A 19,578-nucleotide genomic window follows, 5' to 3' on the forward strand; every position below is an offset into this window, starting at 1 on the left:
CTTGGCTGTAAATGAGGCATTGAATGTGCTCATAGATATTAATTAGGTTAAAAGGGGAGTCCTTTTGTAGATACTGTAAATGATGCTTTGCCATATAGCATATAGAGTTAAGTCTTATTTCGTTATCTTAGTTGTTTCTCAAACATGCGATCTCCTTGGATTATTGGTTTTTACACTCGATCTCTCGCTGTCGACAACACGTCCAACTAGGACGGACCAATCAGAAGTGAGGTGTTGGTGAGATGGTGTGGCATCAGCCAGGACCTGCTATGACAGATTTACGGAAGAACATAATGCAATGTAACGACAATCAAGGAAGCTGGTAATGCTAGCATAGCAATGGAGCTGAAGAGGAAAAGGCCAAATGCTTGCCGCATGAGTAGAATGTCTAGGTGCCCTTTGACCTTGAAAGCCTACAACTATGGTAGATTACACAGACTAATTGAATCTATCAACTGGCTTTTATACTTGTAAGGTGGTCTCAGCAGTAGAAGCCAGGTTTTGTTGGCCGAATTAAGACAGAGAGAACTGATCTGGTTTTAGTTTGGTTGGAAACATTGCTTTTCGCCTCAATACTAAAATGTCAGACTACTGGTGTCAATTGATCCTTTTCTCTCTTGAACAGTGACTTGAAGACACAGTAAACACAGCCTATCTGAGTGTCTCTGTCCCTGTACATATATGTAGGCAACAGTTTGGCATTTGAGGGTGACCCTAAAGACTGGGCGTAATCCTCCTCTGTCAACACATGGCTGGCATGTTTCACATCCGTGTTTCACATCCGTGAAAACGTGTTGTATCGCTTGTCAAGACCGTTTGAGCTCAAATCGTTATCTGCAATCAGAGGACAGATTTGAAGATCGATCTGATTTCTTAACTTATAATGTATACAGTATTAATTTAGACATCTAAACAAACTACAGGGCAACAGTCAATTGCACCGGAACATCCAGAGAATGTAATCATAACGTACAAACCTTACCGAATTTTTAATACCTTGTCTAGATGAAGACAATATCCATTGTTCTGCCACTATTAAGCATGACCAGTCCCTGCTTATATTTTAATATGATATATTATATAATGTTTTGCTCATTTTCTTAACTACCCGGTTAGAAGCTTCCATGGAATTTACTGCTCAGTGGAGAGTTTCGCACAGGATATTGGTCTATGTTTTTATTGATATGGAAGTAGTCCAAATGTACACAGTAACATGTAGGCTACAGCTCACAGGCTAGAACCAATCAACAGTTCATTCCAGACAACATAACCGACAAGCTCCTTTTAACAGGTGTCATCTCATCCCACAGTTCTTATTTTAAAAAGTCAGTTTCCTCACCCCAGTAAGACTTATTTTCTGACTTAGTGCAATGTTAAAATACCTTGTACTTTGTGTAATTCTTATATTTTCAACTGCTCCTTTTTATTCTTTGTGTTTTCATGTACAGTGTATAAAGAAAGTATGAAGAATAGTTGTTATTGGTGGTCTCTTATTGTGTTTTGGTAATACTAAAGTATCAAGCATTATTGTCAGCACTTTCATGGACTATGACAGAAACAATTCGAGACAATTGTGATAAAACCATTTAATCTAAAATTAAAAAATACTTTTCCTCCGCACAGATGACAAAAAAACGTTGTAGTTACAAGTCAAACAGAATTATAATTATGGGAACTACATGACACATGCACACACAACTATTATGTGACTGGCAGTGTACCAACAGCCGTGCAAATTCTAATCCTCCCCTGGCCAGCGTTGAGCTGGTCACAGATGTCTCTTCACAGCCCAAGCTCAGGCACACACTAAAAAGGGATTCTGCTACTTCTTCATTCCTAATTTCTTCTGGAAGGCTTTCCCATCTCCCTTGGTGGCTTGCTGCGGAGAGAGTAAAGTCAGTTAAGTTGGCCTACACAATGTCTACACATTACATTTGTTTTAACCCCCCACTTGATGTTAAGTAACCCCTTGTTAAGGCATCTGAGTAGTTTAACCCCTCGTGCTGCCTTCGGGTCACAGATGGTTCACAACAAACCATTGTTGTGTTGCAACAACTTTACCCAATACAAAAACAAAAAGCATTTTCTTTTAACCTTCACGATGTGGGGGGTCTGAGACAGCCCGACGGTTAAAAGAAAATGCTTCACTTTGTTTTTGTATGCGGTAAAGTTGTCGCAATATGACGGTGGGTCACAATGACTGATGGGTCAGAATGACCCGAAGATAACACAAGGGTTAAGAACCTTATTGATGTCTTTCTGTTTGTCTCGACTGACGATCTCTTCGATGATTTCACCTTCTCCCCTCACCAGCCTGTGTGTATGTGTGTGTCGGGGGGGGAAAACAGAATTTCACCATCCAACTGACCTCAGAACAAAGGGAAGAAGCATTGAATGTGCTAGAAAGAGGCGTACCTGGTGAGCCCGGATTCTGGGTCAACCACCCTGCGGATGATGCTCTGCCGGGCGTCATACTCCTCTTTGGTTATGGGCCTCTTGGTAGAAAGTCTGGCCTTCTGTTCATCGGTCATCACTGGAGATACAAACACACACAGCCTCTGTTGGCCTGATATTCTGATGCGCTGTGCCTAAATGAGTAAGACATTTATTTTTAAATCGTTTTTAAATAAGCGACTAACTGTCATAGCTACCTGGGCCATGTTCTTCTGTGCCGTCATCACTTAACCATGTGTCCAAACAGGGCAGGATGTCTAGTGGCGGTTGGACGGGTTTGACGTTCACGTTAACCTTTTCCTCCAGTTTCTTTATGTTCTCGGCCAGTTTTTTCTCCTTCTTCAACGCTTTCTTTCTCTCTTTCCTCTCTTTAGCTTTTTTCTTCTTCAACTTCTTTTTCTTGGCTTTCCTTTTCTTCTTCTTTGACTTTTCGTCACTTGACGAGGAGGAAGACGAGGAAGACGACCTGGAAGACGATGAAGAAGCCTTCCTTTTCTTCTTCTTAACTTTTCCATCTGTGTCACACAAAATGTTAAAGGAAGAAATACAATTTCGTTTCGGTCAAATGTAACTGTCTGGCCGCTACCTACTTTATATTGGCCGTCGCTAGCAACTTTAAATTGACCGTACATACCTTGGCTCTTCCGTGTTTTGCACGCTTTCTTTGGGGGGGTCGGACTGGAGCTGTTGCTGCTAGACGATGAGGAGGACGATGAGTTAGAACGTCTCCGCTTTTTCTTGACTTGTTTCTTATCCCGACCTCGTTTGCTGCTTGTCGATCTGTCCCGTGACCTACTGCGATCCATGATCGTAATGTGGAAGAAGCACAATATCTGCCGTCCTGCGCACTAGTTAATTATTTCCTACGATTGTTTTCATTTAGGTGTAAACTTCTATGTTGTCCCCCTCATGTTTCCGGAATGCAAGGAAGTGCCACCGCTCCGCATTAATGTCCCCATAGAAACATCATAATGGGAACACTCGTTCCTTTCACAATCTAAGTAGGCTAGTGTTATTTTCGGAAAGGAGTTCCATTTCACACATTTCAAACACGTGTTTCACAATCTCTAAAAAAACTGATTGGTAATTTAGTCAAAATGTTTTAATAACTTCAACTACTTATGTAAAATGCATATTATACGATGTTATACTTGTACACTGGAAAACAGATGGTACATCACTTTACCAGCTATTTTTGTCCTCTTGAACGGTGCATCGTGTGAACAGTAATTTAGTCATTGTCAATGCGTGGTGGATTCATCAATGCTACAGACACAGGACTGAAATATAAATATTTAATATATCCCGCATTCTCCTTTCTCCAGTCATGCACATTTCGAGTGAGTAACTTTCAGCACAACCTGAAGAACACATTGTAATAATGTTGACTTCAAAATCGTATTTACAAAAGGCATTTGTGAAACTGTAAATTTAAAGCTGGTAGTGTTTTTAACAGACTTGCTACGCCAAAGCCTCTAGGCACACAATACTTGAGTCAGTATGGACATCGAAGGAAATGTTAATATTTCTCGCAACTAAAAGTCCTTAATGGTCTTCTATACCTGACACATGCCTTGCTTTTCAAAATCAAATGATAACAGTAGAAGTAACAGGAATACATAGGTTGAAACTCAACTCTAGTTTTTTGTAAATAATTTGAAAAGTTTTTTTGTCTAGCAAATAATAAAAATATATAGCTGCAATATGGTTGTAATTGTAACAGTCTGAAACTTCTTCGCAAGAACTGAGGCGTCAGCAGCGAGAACCTTAAAGCTATGACATTTCCCTCCAAGCCTGTGTGCAAGGAGAGCCTGCAGCAGAGTTGCTCTGAGTAGAAAGAGGGGGGTTGGAATGTGTCACGGTGGATTGGCCAGAGACCACGATCCCTTAGGAGGCAGCCGCCATGCGTATCCTCTCAGGGGGGGTGAGCAGGACGTTTTTAGCTGCCTTGATGGTGTTCTTCATCAGCATGGCTACGGTCATGGGCCCCACTCCTCCAGGCACTGGGGTAATGAAGCTAGCCTTCTGCCTCACACCTGCACACAGAGATAAAGGACGCACGTTAAGAAGGCCGTGTCTGACGACGTGTGGAGTGTTTTACCCAGAAAGGTGCACGCCACGTGGAGCAAGGCCCGGACTGAGTCCTTACCTTCGAAATCGACATCCCCGACCAGTCTGTTTTTGCCGGTGAGGGGACACTGCACTCTGTTGATGCCGACGTCGATGACCGCGGCGCCTTCTTTAATCATGTCTGCCGTGATCAAGTTCGGAATCCCTGAGATTTCGAGAGAAGCATCATCGAGTTAGGAAGCCGTCGGACGGTTTCAGAGAGAGGTAGACAGGAGGGATGTGCAAGATCAACCACACAAGCACGAGAGAAAAATCCAAGAGGAAAGAAGGCAAGACCCAGGAGAGGAGAAAGACCGTACCTGCAGCTGCGACGATGATGTCTGCTATCTTCGTGTGCTGGCGGAGCTGCTCCTTAGGAGTGTACCGGTGAGAGATGGTGACGGTGGCGTCTCCTGCAGACAGAAGGGGGGGCGTTAGGGTTCGCGTGTTAAATGCAGGGTAGGCAATGTTGTTGAGAGGCACTTTTAGTCATAGATATTGTTGCCAATACGTATAAAGGTTTGACGGTAATTTGAAATTAATCCGACATCTGTGGGCGTTGCAAGACTGTAATAAACGCAACCAATCACTAAGCTGTACCCTGACTAATGATTGGACGATGTCTGTGTCGAACTACCTACCAGCGTGAACTCTGACCCTGCACTCAATGCGCGTTACTACAGTTTTGTGGGAGTAGCTAAAATAGCTAACTTCGCACAACATGCCTACATGACCTTTAAGTCTTTTCAAAGCCAACTGAACCCTGGAGGGCGGGGCTTCAGCACTCACCTCCTGGCCTCTCGTGGCGGCCGTCCGTGTGCAGCAGCATGGCGATGGGCATGCCCACGTTCTTAGAGCGTCCCGCCACCAAAACGTTCTTGCCAATAGTTGGAATACCTGTAAACAACACCGACGTAAACAACAAAGTATATAACTTATGCATTACTTTTTGTGTATAGATTACACAAATACACCCGGGCATTTCCACTCCTTTGAGGAATACACTGGAAACATGTAAACTAGCACTAAAGTAACATGAAGAAGGACAGTTGACCAGTGGCGAGGACAGGGTTCTCTGTCAGGTACTTCACCTGTGCGTTTGATGATTTCCCAGACTCCCCAAGGCGTGGCTGGCAGCATGGTGGACTGGTCGAGACACATGCGGCCCACGTTGACCACATGGAAGCCGTCCACATCTTTGCCGGGAGACACGGCGTTGCAGACGCGACGCTCGTCAATGTGCTCTGGGAGAAGTAAGCGAGAGGTGCCATTGTCTAATCATGCTTGTAAGTGGTAATAACATATAAGTAATAATAACATCACACAGTAACAGAGCCATGACAGCGCTTTGGGTTGCGCTAGTAAGGAATACAAATATAGACGGAACGTTATTCATCCCCAGACAAAGACACAGATGCCACAGCAGTCCCAATAATATGCAAAACGACGACTGTCTGAATTCTGAAGTACTCGAAGGTTGCATAAACTGTACCTTCACCTGAACCCTTCCCCCCAGCCCCCTGTAGCCCCGCCCCCTGCGTACCTGGTAGAGGCAGCTGGACCAGCAGCCCGTCCACACGGTGGTCTGTGTTGAGGTTGTAGATGAGCTCCATCAGTTCTTCCTCCGTCACGGAGCAGGGCTTTAGAATGGTCTCACTGCTGATGCCTGAACACACGGAGGTGATGGAGCCATAAACCCTCACTTTCACTCAGAGACGGAGAGAGACTGTGTGTGTATGTGTGTGTATGTGTACATACCAACATCAGCTGCAGCCCGTGTCTTATTCAGAACGTAGGAGTGACTAGCTGCGTTGTCTCCAACGAGCACCACGCTGAGATGGGGTCTGCGGTTCCCGGTGGAGACCCACTGTTCCACGTCGTACCGTGCCTCCTCTCTGATCTGGCGGGCCAACTTCCTCCCTGAGATGACCACCGCTTCCTGTCTGGAGAGTTAGCAAGAAAATAAAATAAAAGGTGAAATAAATAAATAAAAGAGACACAATTAGGTCAGAATAACATGTTGTCAGAGGGAAACCATCTTCCTCTTTTCTGTGTTGGTTACCCTTTCATCCCAGAATAGTTTGATGTTGTTGCATGGCAATCAAGCAAAATAGATCAACCCAATAGGGCCTTCAGGAACACTTGTGAGAATCACCCTCAGAGCAGCAAAGGCCAACTACAGTTACAGTTCATTGGGGGTCTAAAGATAGCGAGACAAGTTATGCCCACTGTAACTTAAGACACTTTTTGGAACATCTTTCCATGAATCCAGGTCAATGACAGTCACTGGAAGAATCTACAGTTTAAATCCTATTTTCAATGCCTTGACAGTGAAGGCACTTATGTAATGGCATACCCATTGGAGTAATAGCTAATGAGCCATCAACAGTGATGTAACCACCCATTGATCCTGCCACCAGTAATTAACCATCTTGATCAATTGAGCGTAATTCCATTCCACCAGTCTTTGCCAGATAGTTTCAAATGTTTATTTTGCAGAAGGAGTGACTTTAAAGGTGTTTAGACTAAAGGTGGCTTTAGCCTACCGATCCTCAACTAAGTAATTTTATGCACTCAACTTTAGTTTATTTAAGGACTCGTACATGAGTATATTTCAGGGTCAGTTAGAAGGTCTTAGTTAGAAGCATCTCGTGCAACCTGTAAAGGGAAATCAGTCATCATGCGGTTTGTGTTGTGGGACGATGTGTGGAACATTAAATCCAACATCTATCACGAGGAACGTGCGGTACCGATGGGTTCGACTCAAATAAAACATGACACGGGAACATAAGTATTATAGTGGGAGTAAGTACATCTTGCAAGGAGCGCTGCCACGTACAGAATATCTGGTTCATATATTTCGAAATGTATACTGCGACTGGAGGGTTGGTCTTGGAATGCATGCAAGCGTTCGGTGCGATTTCATCAGCCGGTGTAATGGTACCAGCATGTCCGCAAGGGGCGCCCTTGTCGTTGGCAACAATGCATTCATTTAAACATTATGTAATACCCCATCCTCCAAAAATCTATACTTGAAGCAATCTGTGCAAAGTTTACTGTCCAAAGTGTCTGAATTTTTAAAGAAGATTCGGGCCGGACAAAACACAGATTCAGTCAAGCGGTAGGCAACAGGAAATCACGTAGTGGTCTAGTCATTTTACCTAAATCGTACCCAAGACTTGGATATTTTAAACTCCCGGTTCTTCTTGTTAATACGAGTTTGATCTAGAATTGATACGGTGCTTACCTTGACGCAGACATATGCAGACTACACACTTGTTGTTGTGAGTGTTGGCACAATTTCCTTAAAGCTCTCAGCGTTGCCATGATGTTTATTGTGTCGCTTGTGATGAGTACAAGGAAATGGAGGTACACGTTGTGACAGAGCGCGGTCTGTAAGAGCGACCAAGGTAGTTCGAAATGCTTTTAAAGCACCGGTTCCGGTTCCCTCCCATATCGTCTTCATACGTCAGCAATATTTGCCTCGAGCACAACAGCCCCGCCTCACATACCGAGAGCTGCTGGAGGAGGTGTCTATTTACGTATGTGCAAAGCCCACTCTATTTGAGGAAAGAAAGACAGAAAAAGAAAAAAAGAAAATGAATTTAGTGAGATTAGTGGTCTTTATATATTTATACATTTTTACGAACTATAGGCTAAAACTATTTCAAAAGAATACATTGAAATACTGGCATGACATACTGACACAAGTTATATTCGATGTTGAAGTTTCCTGCCAGGAAAAAAGTAACTCCGCACATCAATCTAGTGAATATAGGCGCACCGCGGTGCAGCGCCGTCACTTAAACTCAAACGAATGCTTTGCTGCACAGCTACGTTGTCGTAGCTCACGACTGTACTAGCGCTGGGGTGACGGACTAGACTGAACACTGACTCGAGCGTCGAGTGAGGGCAGAAAAGAAACACACAAAAAAAACATTACTTTTTTTTAGCTCGGTGGGGCAAAGGGCGGCTTTTTTATTTTAAAGATAGTAGTTGTCCATCAAGCCACACTTCCATTAATCGTGTTGGCAGCGTTACGAATAGAGATCAGTGTCTTTTGAGTTCATTTAGTGGTTTGGAGCTGTCTTCGTCTTTCTCCCCACCACCACAACTCGAAAGTTCGCAACGATGAGCTTCTTATTGTAAGTAACACTTTGCTAGCTAGTCTAGTATGCTTGACTATCTAACGAAACACAAACACCATGTATATTTAGACTAATTTCAGTTCCAACCCGTATGGCCTAGTTAGTGTGGTTAGATAGTTGGCTAGTTAGCGAGGCTGACTCGCTCGCTAACTAGCTGAAGTTAAAAGCTATCTCGCTGCATGTACTGTCTGTATAAGCTAGCTAGCCACAGTAATTTAATTGGGCGATGTGAACACAAGGGTGTTGCTTTACCTAGCTAACTAACCACCGTCCTAAGTTATTATTACATTATCCCACGATTGTCACATCTAAAATAAAAGTGTAGAGGGTGTATGGTTGACTGTGTTGTTGTGGTGAAGCAGAAAACTTAAAACAGGAAGGAGCTCAGACGATGATGTCTGTTCAGTGTACTGCAAAGGGTGGCTTGCTAACGACCTTATCATTTACATTGCACCAGTAAGTAAGTGTATCCGTAGATCTCCTCAATTTTAAACCGTTATCTTTCGTGTCGCTTTTCGCAGTGGAAATCGCTCATCCAAGACCTTCAAGCCGAAGAAAAATATCCCCGAAGGTTCACATCAGTATGAACTGTTGAAACACGCGGAGGCCACTCTCGGTAGTGGGAATTTGAGACAAGCCGTGATGCTACCGGAGGGGGAAGATCTCAACGAATGGATTGCAGTAAACAGTGAGTTGGATTAAATTAAATGACATGAAGAAATGCACCCGTTTCTTTTGACCGTCTAACTAAATCGCACCTACGGTGTGGTTTTGGGGGGATGGGATCATTGGAATGCATCCTCAATTATATAGAAAGATTTGGCAACATCACTAATAGTTGTAGGTTAGTCAACCAGTAAGTGGTTAATTGTTAATATTGCACCTCAGATTGTGTCTCTCTCAGACCATGCAGTTGTGATCATTTGAAAAATGACAGACTTGTGGACGTTTGCCCACTTACAGCTGTGGATTTCTTCAACCAGATCAACATGTTATATGGCACCATCACAGAGTTCTGCACTGAGACAAGCTGCACTGTGATGTCTGCAGGACCAAGGTATGGCAACAACCCAAGGGTGGCCTAAACTAAAAGGGGGTTCATGCCCCAATGTAATTCCAGTTTCTCATGAGACCCTATTTATGTAAACTGCTTCACAAAACAGCTGATTAAAAAAAGATACTTTCGCTTCCCGGTTTTCTGTCAGATGGTTTGAGTGCGTCAGCTCAGTGCAATTCTTGTAGGGCTCTTAAGTTTGAGATTTAGTTCAGCCACTTCCTTAAAGTCATCGGCCTTCTCTATGAACTGTTTGTGTCTTTAAATGCAGAGGAACGATACTTCCCTTTGGTATTAAGGTCACCGTGGAAACCATCCTCTTCCTTCCTTCGGTGCTAATGTCTGCTTAGTAAACAGGCCCTGCACTTCTGTAGTTGAACAGCACTGGATTGCGTCAAAACTGAAATTCCATATCCCCTAGTCGCCCGGTGGCTTCCGCATATAACCAGGGAAAAGCCATTTCAACACCCACCGTCTCATAAAGTAGTAGAGGTAGGAACACATTAGCGTAGCACGAGTGTAAAAGGTGACCTAAATGCTCATCTTTCACCTGCAGGTATGAGTACCACTGGGCAGATGGCACCAACATCAAGAAGCCAATCAAGTGCTCCGCTCCCAAGTACATAGACTACTTGATGACCTGGGTGCAGGATCAGCTGGACGATGAGACACTCTTCCCTTCCAAAATAGGTCAGTCGCCTTTTCAAATGCAACCGTCAACAACGGGATTGTCTTCCCTGCTGCCGTCGACGTGAACATGGTCCTTCTGAAGGATGTCTGCATGTGTTTAGCGGTTCTGTTTGGTCCTGCCTCTGTAGGAGTGCCTTTCCCTAATAACTTGATATCAGAAGATAAATCAGATCAGAAAGGGGTTTTAAACGCCATGACAGTTTGCACAGACAAGGAATTTACTTTGGCAGGAAGGTGCATACATTCAACATATAGGGATCATAAATCTTGAATAGTGGTGTACAAGTCTAACTATACTAACGGTACAAAGTCTAACTAATAATAAAGGGCTGTAAGAATTTAGGATAAAATAAAAAATATAAAAAAAACATTTGTCTTGTCCTGCCCCCTTAGGGATGCCTTTCCCTAAGAACTTCATTGTCTTACATTTACATTACAATACTCTTATCCAGAGCGACTTGTAGTAAGCACAGGGACATTCCCCCCCCCGAGGCAAGTAGGGGAAAGTGCCTTGCCCCAAGGACAAGTCACTTAGCACGGCCGGGAATCGAACCGGCAACCTTCTGATTTAGTAGCCCAATTCCCTAACCGCTAAGCCGTCTGACCCTCTTGTCCTGCCTCGGTAGGAGTGCCTTTTCCTAAGAACTTCATGTCTGTGGCCAAGACCATCCTGAAGCGCCTGTTCAGGGTCTACGCTCACATCTACCACCAGCACTTTGACTCTGTGATGCAGCTGCAGGAGGAGGCCCATCTCAACACCTCCTTCAAACACTTCATCTTCTTCGTCCAGGTAAAAGGGCGGGGTTTACGTTAGCGTTTGGAACGTTTAGTATGAGGTTTTCATCCAAAGCAGACGTACACACTGTATGAAAGTAGAGTCGGTTTAGGAAGAGTGCGAATTATACAATGACAATCAGAGGAGGGTCAGCTTCTTCTCCAGGGCGTGTATCGAACCCCCCGACCTGTTGTTTTTACCTCTTTTGGGGGGGTCCAAGTCTTAATAAGGGGGTTAAAACCCCCCAAGCCCCCCTGTAATTTGAACCCTGGGTTTAGGGTCAGAAGTGCATCAAGTGACTGTGTTCCTGGGTGGTGTAATGACTGACTGTGTTCCTGGGTGTTGTACTGACTGACTGACTGTGTTCTTGGGTGGTGTACTGACTGACTTTGTTCCTGGGTGGTGTACTGACTGTGTTCCTGGGTGGTGTACTTACTGACTGTGTTCCTGGGTGGTGTACTGACTGACTGACTGACTGTGTTCCTGGGTGGTGTAATGACTGACTGTGTTCCTGGGTGGTGTACTGACTGACTGACTGTGTTCCTGGGTGGTGTAATGACTGACTGTGTTCCTGGGTGGTGTACTGACTGACTGACTGTGTTCCTGGGTGGTGTAATGACTGACTGTGTTCCTGGGTGGTGTACTGACTGACTGACTGTGTTCCTGGGTGGTGTAATGACTGACTGTGTTCCTGGGTGGTGTACTGACTGACTGACTGACTGACTGACGGTGTTGCTTGTGTCATCTGCAGGAGTTCAGCCTTATTGACCGGCGTGAACTGGCCCCCCTGCAGGACCTGATTGAAAAGCTGGGCTCCAAGGACAGATAGACATCCTCTTTTCTCTTCCTCTCTTATCTCCTACACTCTCCCTCCCTCTCTCTCCCCCCTCTCTCCCTCTCTTTCCCTCCCTCTCTCCCTCTCTCTCTCTGTCTCTCTCTCTCCCCCTCTCTGTCTCTCTCCCCTTCTCTGACCGCTACCTCTCTCTCTCTGTCTCTCTCTCTGTCTCTCTCTCTCTCCCCCTCTCTCTCTGTCTCTCTCTCTCCCCCTCTCTCTTTCTCTCTCCCCTTCTCTACCTCTCTCACTCTTCATGTGCTCACTCTTTCACTTTGTGCCTTCCATCTTTCTTCACCCTTTTTGTTTAGTTTTTTCTCAACCGTTCTGTCCCACTTTTTGCTTTTTTTTGTAGTCTCCATATTGTTTTAAAGGTGTGCGATGTCAGAGATCACGTTAGTCTTTTAGATAAGATACCAGAGAGTATAGTATATTAAATATGTTTTTGGTTTAACACTTCTATAATTGGGACCTACCGCCTTGTTCTCCGTGGACCAAGATGTTTCTGGGGTCAAAATGCAAACCAGCTGTTTTACTTTTCTTTTTTTGTGCGTTTTGAACATCAGTTTTGTTTAGAGTTCAAGTGTTAGTAGTAATGTATAACAATTCTCTGTTTTGAATGTGCATCTGGTTTGCCTGGTTATTTCACTTTTTCACAAAGGGTGACTGAAATAGAAAAAGGTTGTTTATAATGTCAGTTTTACAGTGAGACTTTTGATAAACTTGATAAATAGATATTCTTCCAATATTTCTAAAGAATCTGAAATTATATTTGTACGTTGTAGTAAACCACTTAGAGATGATAGGATGTAAACCAAGCAGTGTCATTGTGTGACATTTCTCTAAATTAACATGAAACCTCTCATGAACGATAGTTTAAAACTTAGTTTGTTTTACTGTCATTTCAGTCAAATGTGCCTCAATTCAGTTTTTTTTGCTACAATAATTTTTGGATGTGTTTTGTGCATGCTGGTACTTTTAATATCAAGTCAATATTTTATTAAACTCAATTTACATTTTTATCCCCAGCATGCATAATGCAATAATTGCAAATGTTCCAGTACCTAAGAAAGATGACTGTACATGAGATGTATGTAGTTATTTTTCTTTTATAAATGATTGTTTGTCCAAGTGTGGTGTGATAGTGTTCACACTGATCCCCTCCAGTGTTTCCAGCACAGAGGACTGAAACAGCAGGGCTGTTTTTTCCACGCCACCTTGTCACCCAAAAGCTACTTTTCGTCTTCCAATTTCATAAACACCACCTACAAATATTGTTTTTTATTACTCTTAACCAGTTGCATGAAATGTCTCTGCAGTCTGAAACTAAATCAGTCTCAGACAATCAACATCCCTTGTAGATTTATAGGAACGTTGTCAAAATGCATGAATTGAATGTCTTGTGAAGGGCCTTGAAATTTGACTGATTTGACCACATGCGCGCCTTAGGCCTAGTTTTATTAGAATGTGTATTTCTGTCTTACTCTTTTATTCTGCTTTCTCTTATATATGCATTTTAAAATCGTGTTGGAATGCTATTTGAGTTACATTTCATATTTTATAATTCAGAATGCAATATTTGTAAAAGTAAAATGGTAAACTTTTGATCGGATAAACATTTTTTAATTGATTTGGCATTTATATGTATTCTGATGGACATTTCATGCGTGTCCTTTTCTGCTGTAAATATAATAATTGACAGTACATTATCAGAACAAAACTGTGCCTTATTAAAAAGAAAATGTGTCTGATATGACAGTATTGGTAGGAGAAAAGCTAAATAAACATTGATGAGACATTCTGTGTGTTTTGTATTCTATTACGTTCCGTTTGGTTTATTGCGTTTTATGAATGGATATTCCTCGAATGTTTTACTTGAATGCAAATAACTTTCCAAGTAGATTTGATTTGTCTGTATGTATTGAAAGAACCTTTAAACACAGAAGAAAATCTAAACTGCGTGTGGTTTGCCATGAGTTCGTTTCCTTCCAAAAAAAAGTGGTTCTCTTCCGTGTATTTTAATAACTTAATTATACTGCGAAAATCTAGATAGGCTAGCGCTCACCATTTCTCGTCTGCACATCCTTCTGGGAAGGAAAGTGAGCGTTTGGTGCATCGGATGTAACCGGAGTTTTGGAAAGAGACGCACCCAACAGACGCTACAGCAACTTCCTGAAACGTAATATTTCAGGAAGCGATCTTGACAAGTCTTACCTAGAGCTACCAGCACAGGCAAAGAAGACAACAGATCAATATAACAGGGCAAGTTGGTGGTAGTCGCTAGATAAACAGGTCTAACTTGTTATCTAGAGGACTTCAAATAAAACAATGTAAGTACATTGTCAAAACTGTACGACTCAGTGTGCTACGGAAAGTGTGTTGGTTATTTTTAATCCTGACGTTATTCAAGGCTATCCACAGTTCTGCTCGTTGAATCTAACAGTCTATTACTACTAGCAATTGTTGTACAGAAAATATCGTATCGTGTAGACATCTAGCCAAAATTAACGTTAATGAGCGAGATAACCCGGTAGATGACTGAGTATCAAGCTTGATTATAACTGCATTAAACCAGGACATTTCAGCTACCGAACTTGTATCTCTAGCTAACTGGCTAGGTAGTCGCAATGTCAATCTTCATAACAATAATAGCTAGCTTTAGCATTAGACTAGCTTTTTGTGTTGTGGAATGTCAGTGACATAAACTAAATGTAGTTTATCATTTGTCATTATTTCCTTTTTTTCAGTTGAAAGTAACCATGGCTGATGATGGCACACAGTTCTGTGCAAATTGGTAGGGGTGCACTAATCCATTATGTATCACACAATATGCTAGTACTAGTCAGTATGATCTCAAACGACAGTTTTTCTCATCATTCACTTCCGCCCTTTTGTAGCAAGCATGACATTCCTGGGGCAAATTTCACAACCCACGAAATCCACTGTCGCCGAAACATTGCCCTGTGTGAAGTTTGCCAAGAGCCGGTTCCACGTTCTGATCTGAAACAGCATAAAGAACAGGAACACGTCAAGGTACTAGTTGGTTCTGCTCGATGGATTTGACAGAAAAGCATTCCAGAGAACAAAAGCATCACATGTGGAATGGATGTTCCTTGACTGCTGTAGTTCAACCATACTTTCAATTTCGTTTCAGATGAAATGCAAATGTGGCTTGAATATTGAGAAGAGTCAAATGGATGTCCACCAGGTAGTCACGAAACCTAGAACGAAATCTTGAGCCAGAGTTCCATTGTCTTTTTATTGTTTTATATGCATTTCCGTAAATTTCCATTGTGACCAATTGTCCTATAACTCTTCCCTAGAGCTCAGAGTGTGGTCAGAGGATGGTCCCTTGCCAGTACTGTGACCTGGAGATTGTGTTCAGCCAGTCTAAACAGCACGAGGACTACTGCGGGACCCGCACTGAATCATGTCCCCTCTGCAAGTCCAACGTGATGCTGAGGGAGCAGGCCGTCCACTCGGCCCTGTGTGGCAGTCTCACTCCCCCCCAGGAGAGGAACAACAGCAGGGCAGGTCACAGCTCGGCAGAGCCCCAGACCCCTGGAGCCTGGTTCGAAGCCCACTCAATCCGGAACCTGCTGAAGGCCCAGGAGGGAGGCCCTAAGAACAACAACATGATTGCGGGGGAGCGCGGTCTTCCACCACGCTCCCTAGAGGCCAGAGTCCACAACAGCACTCTGACCTCCACCGACCCTGGTGAGAGAAGTAACATTGGGCCCAGGAACACAGCATTCAACCACTGTGAGTGAGACCAGGCTTTAACTATAAACTCACACAGACATCGTCCAACCAGATAGCTCACTAAGATTTGCCAAAACGATCCTATAGTAGACAGTTCCCAAGTATACAGTTTCACCTTCACGGTATTGAATTGACAAACGTCTTATTCTCATAAGTCAGATGGTTGAGCGGTTAGGGAGTCGGGCTATTAATCAGAAGGGTTGTTGGTTCGATTCCCGGCCGTTCATAATGACGTTGTGTCCTTGGGCAAGGCACTTCACCCTACTTGCCTCGGGGCGAATGTCCCTGTACTTACTTGAAGTCGCTCTGGATAAGAGCGTCTGCTAAATGACTAAATGTAAAATGTAAACATCCACTGTATCATTAGACAATATCTCAGGCCCTTGCGTCGATCTCACATGCTTTAACTTCCTGTAGTTTACCCCCATGTGATGGGAAACAACAACAGTGTTGGCTGGCCGGCCGGCCAAGCTCCCGGTGATGAGACCCTCAGCCTGGACTACATGCTGGCCCTCAGCCTTCAGAGCGACGGAGATGCGGGGGGGGAGGGGGCCCTGTGGACCGACGTCTGGGACCACCAGTTCGGAAGGACTTCCAAAGCGTTCCCTTCGTCTTCACACGCTTCTCCCAACAACAACTTCCATCACATCACCACCGGCACCAGCATGACCCCAGACGATGACCAGACAGGTCGGATTGTGTCCAAATTAATACTCGTTTATTCGTTTTTTTCCCCCCTTTTTTTTTCCTCCCACATTTGTCATTGCACTTTACTCTGTAATTGTTTTCAACACATCTATACTTAGGTGAGAAACTAACACCCATTACACAGTGATCTTATATTATCCTACAAGATTCCACTTTTTATCTGGTTCTTCCTTTCTCTTCCATGTAGACACTATGTTGCCCTGTGAGTTCTGTGAGGAGCTGTTTCCAGAAGAGGACCTCATTCTGCACCAGGTCAGTGGGATGGCATCATGTCATCTTTCCGGTAGCTTCTGTCCCTTCTCTCTGCTGCTCCCAGATTAGGGTGTGTGCACAGAGGTCGTTTCCCTGTGAGACGGCAGTGGTTCGTTAGCAACCCCGGCTCTCTTCTCCCCCCCCTTGTTTCCTTCCTGTGCATGTTGATGTTTTGTTACTTCCGTTTGCTCCCTCTTGTCTAATCTCTCTCTCGTTCAAAATCGCCCAGTCACTTTGTAACTTCTAATATAGCATTTCTGACATGTTTGGTTTGTGTGTGCTGTGTGGTATTATTATTATTATTATTATTATTATTATTATTATTATTATTAATAACGAAAGGAAACACGCAGGCAGAGGGCATAAGCAAATTGGGTCGTCCAACCTAAGCTGTAAAACGTTTGTACCTTTCTCCATCGTGGTTCATCCCCTCTCTCTCTTCTCGTCTCCCAGACTGGCTGCTCTCCGGCCTCTGCCTTCGCCTCCTTCAGTAAGCGGCCCCCGTCTCCGCCCTGCGAGGACAGGCTCCCCAGGGGGGCAGGGGGGCTCAGGCACGCCCCGCCCTCCGGCACCCCCTCTCCCAGCCTCGCTGCCTTCCCACGCCCCGCCTCCCCGCTCCTGGACAGCCCCCCTTCCAGTCCACGAGTGGGAGACGTGCTCATCCCCTGTGAGTTCTGTGGCGTGGCTCTAGAAGAGGCTGTCGTCTTCCACCACCAGGTATACCAATCACAGCAAACTGGGGGTAGATTAGACCAATCACAGCAAACTGGGGGTACATTAGACCAATCACAACAAACTGGGGGTACATTAGACCAATCACAGCAAACTGGGGGGTACATTAGACCAATCACAACAAACTGGGGGTACATTAGACCAATCACAACAAACTGGGGGTACATTAGACCAATCACAGCAAACTGGGGGGTACATTACACCAATCACAGCGGTCTGTCCATATATTACTGTATTCACAGCTAAATGTGCGTGTACGACACTGATCAAAGTGAAATGTGCACGCACACGGTACCATTATTCACAGTTGTCTTTCATGATCTTAACCTGCAGGACAAGTGCAGGCCGCGCACAGCACAGCCAGTGGATAAAGACACCAAATCATCCTTCCAGAAGCCTCTTCCTCACAGAGAGAATCCAGGCGCCAGCTCTCCAGAGGTGCAGAGGAGACTGATGCACCAGGGTGAGGCTCCAGACCGTAAACGCTGTCCTGTGAATCAGCTCTCTCGTCATCGGGTTATGGCATCGGAAAGAACATGTTCAGGACACGGTTAAACAGCCAGACACGTTATTCATCCCCCTAGGAGAAAGTGCTGTAAATGTCAGGAGTGGTATGACTTAACATCAGGTGGCTGAGCGGTTAGGGAATCGGGCTGGTAATCAGAAGGTTGCCGGTTTGATTGTTTGCCATGCAAATTAATTGTGTCCTTGGACAAGGCACTTCACCCTACTTGCCTCGGGGAGGAATGTCCCTGTACTTACTGTATGTCGCTCTGGATAAGAGCGTCTGCTAAATGACAAAATGTAAATGTAAGGTCTCTCCGTTTTCTGAAACAAAACTCCAACCTGCGTTACGCCTGCTTGCAGGTGACCCCTTGGATGATGTCTTAACGGTGAACAGGGAGAGGCCTTTGATGCGAAACGTCCGAGACTGCAGCGGCCTCAGCGGGCCAACCCCCCTTGGGAAGCTCTCTAACTGGGACTCCCAGATGAAGAACAGGCCCCAGAACGGCCGTGGGGCAGATGGAGTTCTCTCCTCCTTCAGCAACAGCCGCATGTCTCCCCTCAGCGACAGCAACAACTCACCTTTTGGGGATAGCCACAATGTCTACTCCCCAACTGCTGTGGGGTGAGATTGAATAATGACTCATCTTCAGTAACTTCTGTCACAAAGTAGTTAGCATCTCTATTTCATGTAGGTGTGCACTGACCCCAAAGAGAAATTGTGGTGTTGCAGCAATCCAGATACATTTTTTCCTTTTTACTGAATAAATAAAGAAATAAAATGTGGTATGGACTTAATCATGACAATAAGATGGGACAGTATGTTTGCTTGTTTTAAACAGTTATATTATGAAATGCTCTCTCTTACCTAGACCTCATCGGGAAAATATCGACGGTCGAAAAACAAAGAATGTGGGGCCGTCGAACGTAAGCAGGACTTTGGTTTACACTGGACTCTTCAGGATTACCGTTATCCAAGCCAACTTGATTACATTTGTTTTTCTGCATATCTTCTCCCTCCTAGTTGCCGAAGAAGCAAAATGAAGAACAAGAGGAGTGAGAAATGTGCTGTTGGATAGAAGTACAGTAGGCAATCATCACCAAATACTAACTGTTGTATGTGCTGTGGTCATTCAATGTGGTGTGTCTTGCTAAATGTTCATGTATGTCTAATGGCTGTTTGAAGCTGTTGTTCAGTTGGACACAGGTAGTTTACCAGAAAAGGCTTTTTTTAAAATTGTTTTCTTTATATTAGATTTCTTAATGTAAAACTTCCATTTGTGTATTTATATTAAGGTTCATGAAAACATGCCTTAAAATCATTTTATGTAAAACATGTAAATGCAAAATACCTTGCTGCTCCACAATATAATTGTGATTGTTTGCGTTCATTGAGAGTCAAGTATCAGAAGAAGAACTATCAAAGGCATTATTTGTATGCAGAGCAATGCAGAGCTGCACCTGCCAAACATAATGGTCTTTAATTCTTTGTAATATCATCTTCACACTTTAATAAACACTTCTATAGACCTTTGTGGTGTGTTGCTTATTCAGTGCT

General features: G+C 43.9%; 4 protein-coding genes across 6 annotated transcripts; 2 read left to right on the top strand and 2 right to left on the bottom strand.

Moving 5' to 3' along the window:
- Positions 1 to 1,571: 1,571 nt before the first annotated feature.
- On the bottom strand, positions 1,572 to 3,381 carry arl6ip4 (ADP-ribosylation factor-like 6 interacting protein 4). Its single transcript, XM_084694386.1, has 5 exons — positions 3,089 to 3,381; positions 2,652 to 2,969; positions 2,416 to 2,533; positions 2,245 to 2,314; positions 1,572 to 1,879 (listed from the first exon to the last, which is right to left on the bottom strand). Exons 1-5 carry the CDS (start codon positions 3,258 to 3,260, stop codon positions 1,823 to 1,825), a joined length of 735 nt encoding a protein of 244 aa, XP_084550512.1. The 5' UTR covers positions 3,261 to 3,381; the 3' UTR covers positions 1,572 to 1,822.
- Positions 3,382 to 3,735: 354 nt separating this feature from the next.
- Positions 3,736 to 7,973, bottom strand: mthfd2 (methylenetetrahydrofolate dehydrogenase (NADP+ dependent) 2, methenyltetrahydrofolate cyclohydrolase). The gene is made up of 8 exons (XM_084694385.1): positions 7,811 to 7,973; positions 6,322 to 6,506; positions 6,107 to 6,229; positions 5,655 to 5,807; positions 5,353 to 5,460; positions 4,884 to 4,976; positions 4,604 to 4,729; positions 3,736 to 4,490 (listed from the first exon to the last, which is right to left on the bottom strand). Exons 1-8 carry the CDS (start codon positions 7,888 to 7,890, stop codon positions 4,342 to 4,344), a joined length of 1,017 nt encoding a protein of 338 aa, XP_084550511.1. The 5' UTR covers positions 7,891 to 7,973; the 3' UTR covers positions 3,736 to 4,341.
- Positions 7,974 to 8,175: 202 nt separating this feature from the next.
- On the top strand, positions 8,176 to 13,863 carry mob1a (MOB kinase activator 1A). 2 transcript variants are annotated; one of them, XR_014750985.1, is made up of 7 exons: positions 8,176 to 8,708; positions 9,233 to 9,399; positions 9,675 to 9,768; positions 10,322 to 10,455; positions 11,082 to 11,245; positions 11,982 to 13,183; positions 13,244 to 13,863. XR_014750985.1 is itself a non-coding variant. In XM_084694387.1 (6 exons), the coding sequence occupies exons 1-6, from the start codon at positions 8,695 to 8,697 to the stop codon at positions 12,057 to 12,059; spliced, it is 651 nt and encodes a 216-aa protein (XP_084550513.1). In that variant the 5' UTR covers positions 8,176 to 8,694; the 3' UTR covers positions 12,060 to 13,863. The 2 variants fall into 2 exon arrangements, 1 of the variants encoding a protein (XP_084550513.1); XM_084694387.1 differs by having other exon boundaries at positions 11,982 to 13,863.
- Positions 13,864 to 14,066: 203 nt separating this feature from the next.
- On the top strand, positions 14,067 to 19,554 carry trafd1 (TRAF-type zinc finger domain containing 1). 2 transcript variants are annotated; one of them, XM_084695305.1, is made up of 12 exons: positions 14,067 to 14,392; positions 14,810 to 14,856; positions 14,960 to 15,095; positions 15,217 to 15,270; positions 15,386 to 15,779; positions 16,242 to 16,514; positions 16,720 to 16,784; positions 17,238 to 17,501; positions 17,850 to 17,979; positions 18,384 to 18,645; positions 18,893 to 18,947; positions 19,045 to 19,554. In XM_084695305.1, the coding sequence occupies exons 2-12, from the start codon at positions 14,822 to 14,824 to the stop codon at positions 19,078 to 19,080; spliced, it is 1,704 nt and encodes a 567-aa protein (XP_084551431.1). In that variant the 5' UTR covers positions 14,067 to 14,392; positions 14,810 to 14,821; the 3' UTR covers positions 19,081 to 19,554. The 2 variants fall into 2 exon arrangements, with proteins under 2 accessions (XP_084551431.1, XP_084551429.1); XM_084695303.1 differs by having other exon boundaries at positions 14,072 to 14,392; positions 15,386 to 15,824.
- The last annotated feature ends 24 nt before the right edge of the window (positions 19,555 to 19,578 follow it).

Source organism: Hypomesus nipponensis, chromosome 28 (assembly GCF_054491055.1).
Source record: "Hypomesus nipponensis isolate SF chromosome 28, ASM5449105v1, whole genome shotgun sequence".
In the NCBI taxonomy this organism is placed as follows: domain Eukaryota; kingdom Metazoa; phylum Chordata; class Actinopteri; order Osmeriformes; family Osmeridae; genus Hypomesus; species Hypomesus nipponensis.

What these genes read in the sequence shown, in the direction of transcription:
- mob1a (XM_084694387.1), top strand. An exon ending in CGAATGGATTGCAGTAAACA is followed by an intron (nt 9,400 to 9,674) that starts GTGAGTTGGATT and finishes GCCCACTTACAG; the next exon opens with CTGTGGATTTCTTCAACCAG. An exon ending in GTGATGTCTGCAGGACCAAG is followed by an intron (nt 9,769 to 10,321) that starts GTATGGCAACAA and finishes TTTCACCTGCAG; the next exon opens with GTATGAGTACCACTGGGCAG.
- trafd1 (XM_084695303.1), top strand. Translation starts at nt 14,822, where the DNA reads ATGGCTGATGATGGCACACAGTTCTGTGCAAATTG. An exon ending in CCCAGACGATGACCAGACAG is followed by an intron (nt 16,515 to 16,719) that starts GTCGGATTGTGT and finishes TCTTCCATGTAG; the next exon opens with ACACTATGTTGCCCTGTGAG. An exon ending in TACTCCCCAACTGCTGTGGG is followed by an intron (nt 18,646 to 18,892) that starts GTGAGATTGAAT and finishes TCTCTTACCTAG; the next exon opens with ACCTCATCGGGAAAATATCG.
- arl6ip4 (XM_084694386.1), bottom strand. Translation starts at nt 3,260, where the DNA reads ATGGATCGCAGTAGGTCACGGGACAGATCGACAAGCAGCAAACGAGGT. An exon ending in CACAGAAGAACATGGCCCAG is followed by an intron (nt 2,534 to 2,651) that starts GTAGCTATGACA and finishes TTGTATCTCCAG; the next exon opens with TGATGACCGATGAACAGAAG. An exon ending in AACAGAAAGACATCAATAAG is followed by an intron (nt 1,880 to 2,244) that starts GTTCTTAACCCT and finishes CTCTCTCCGCAG; the next exon opens with CAAGCCACCAAGGGAGATGG.
- mthfd2 (XM_084694385.1), bottom strand. Translation starts at nt 7,890, where the DNA reads ATGGCAACGCTGAGAGCTTTAAGGAAATTGTGCCAACACTCACAACAA. An exon ending in GGTCCAGCTGCCTCTACCAG is followed by an intron (nt 5,808 to 6,106) that starts GTACGCAGGGGG and finishes TACTTCTCCCAG; the next exon opens with AGCACATTGACGAGCGTCGC. An exon ending in CCGCCACGAGAGGCCAGGAG is followed by an intron (nt 4,977 to 5,352) that starts GTGAGTGCTGAA and finishes TTCTGTCTGCAG; the next exon opens with GAGACGCCACCGTCACCATC.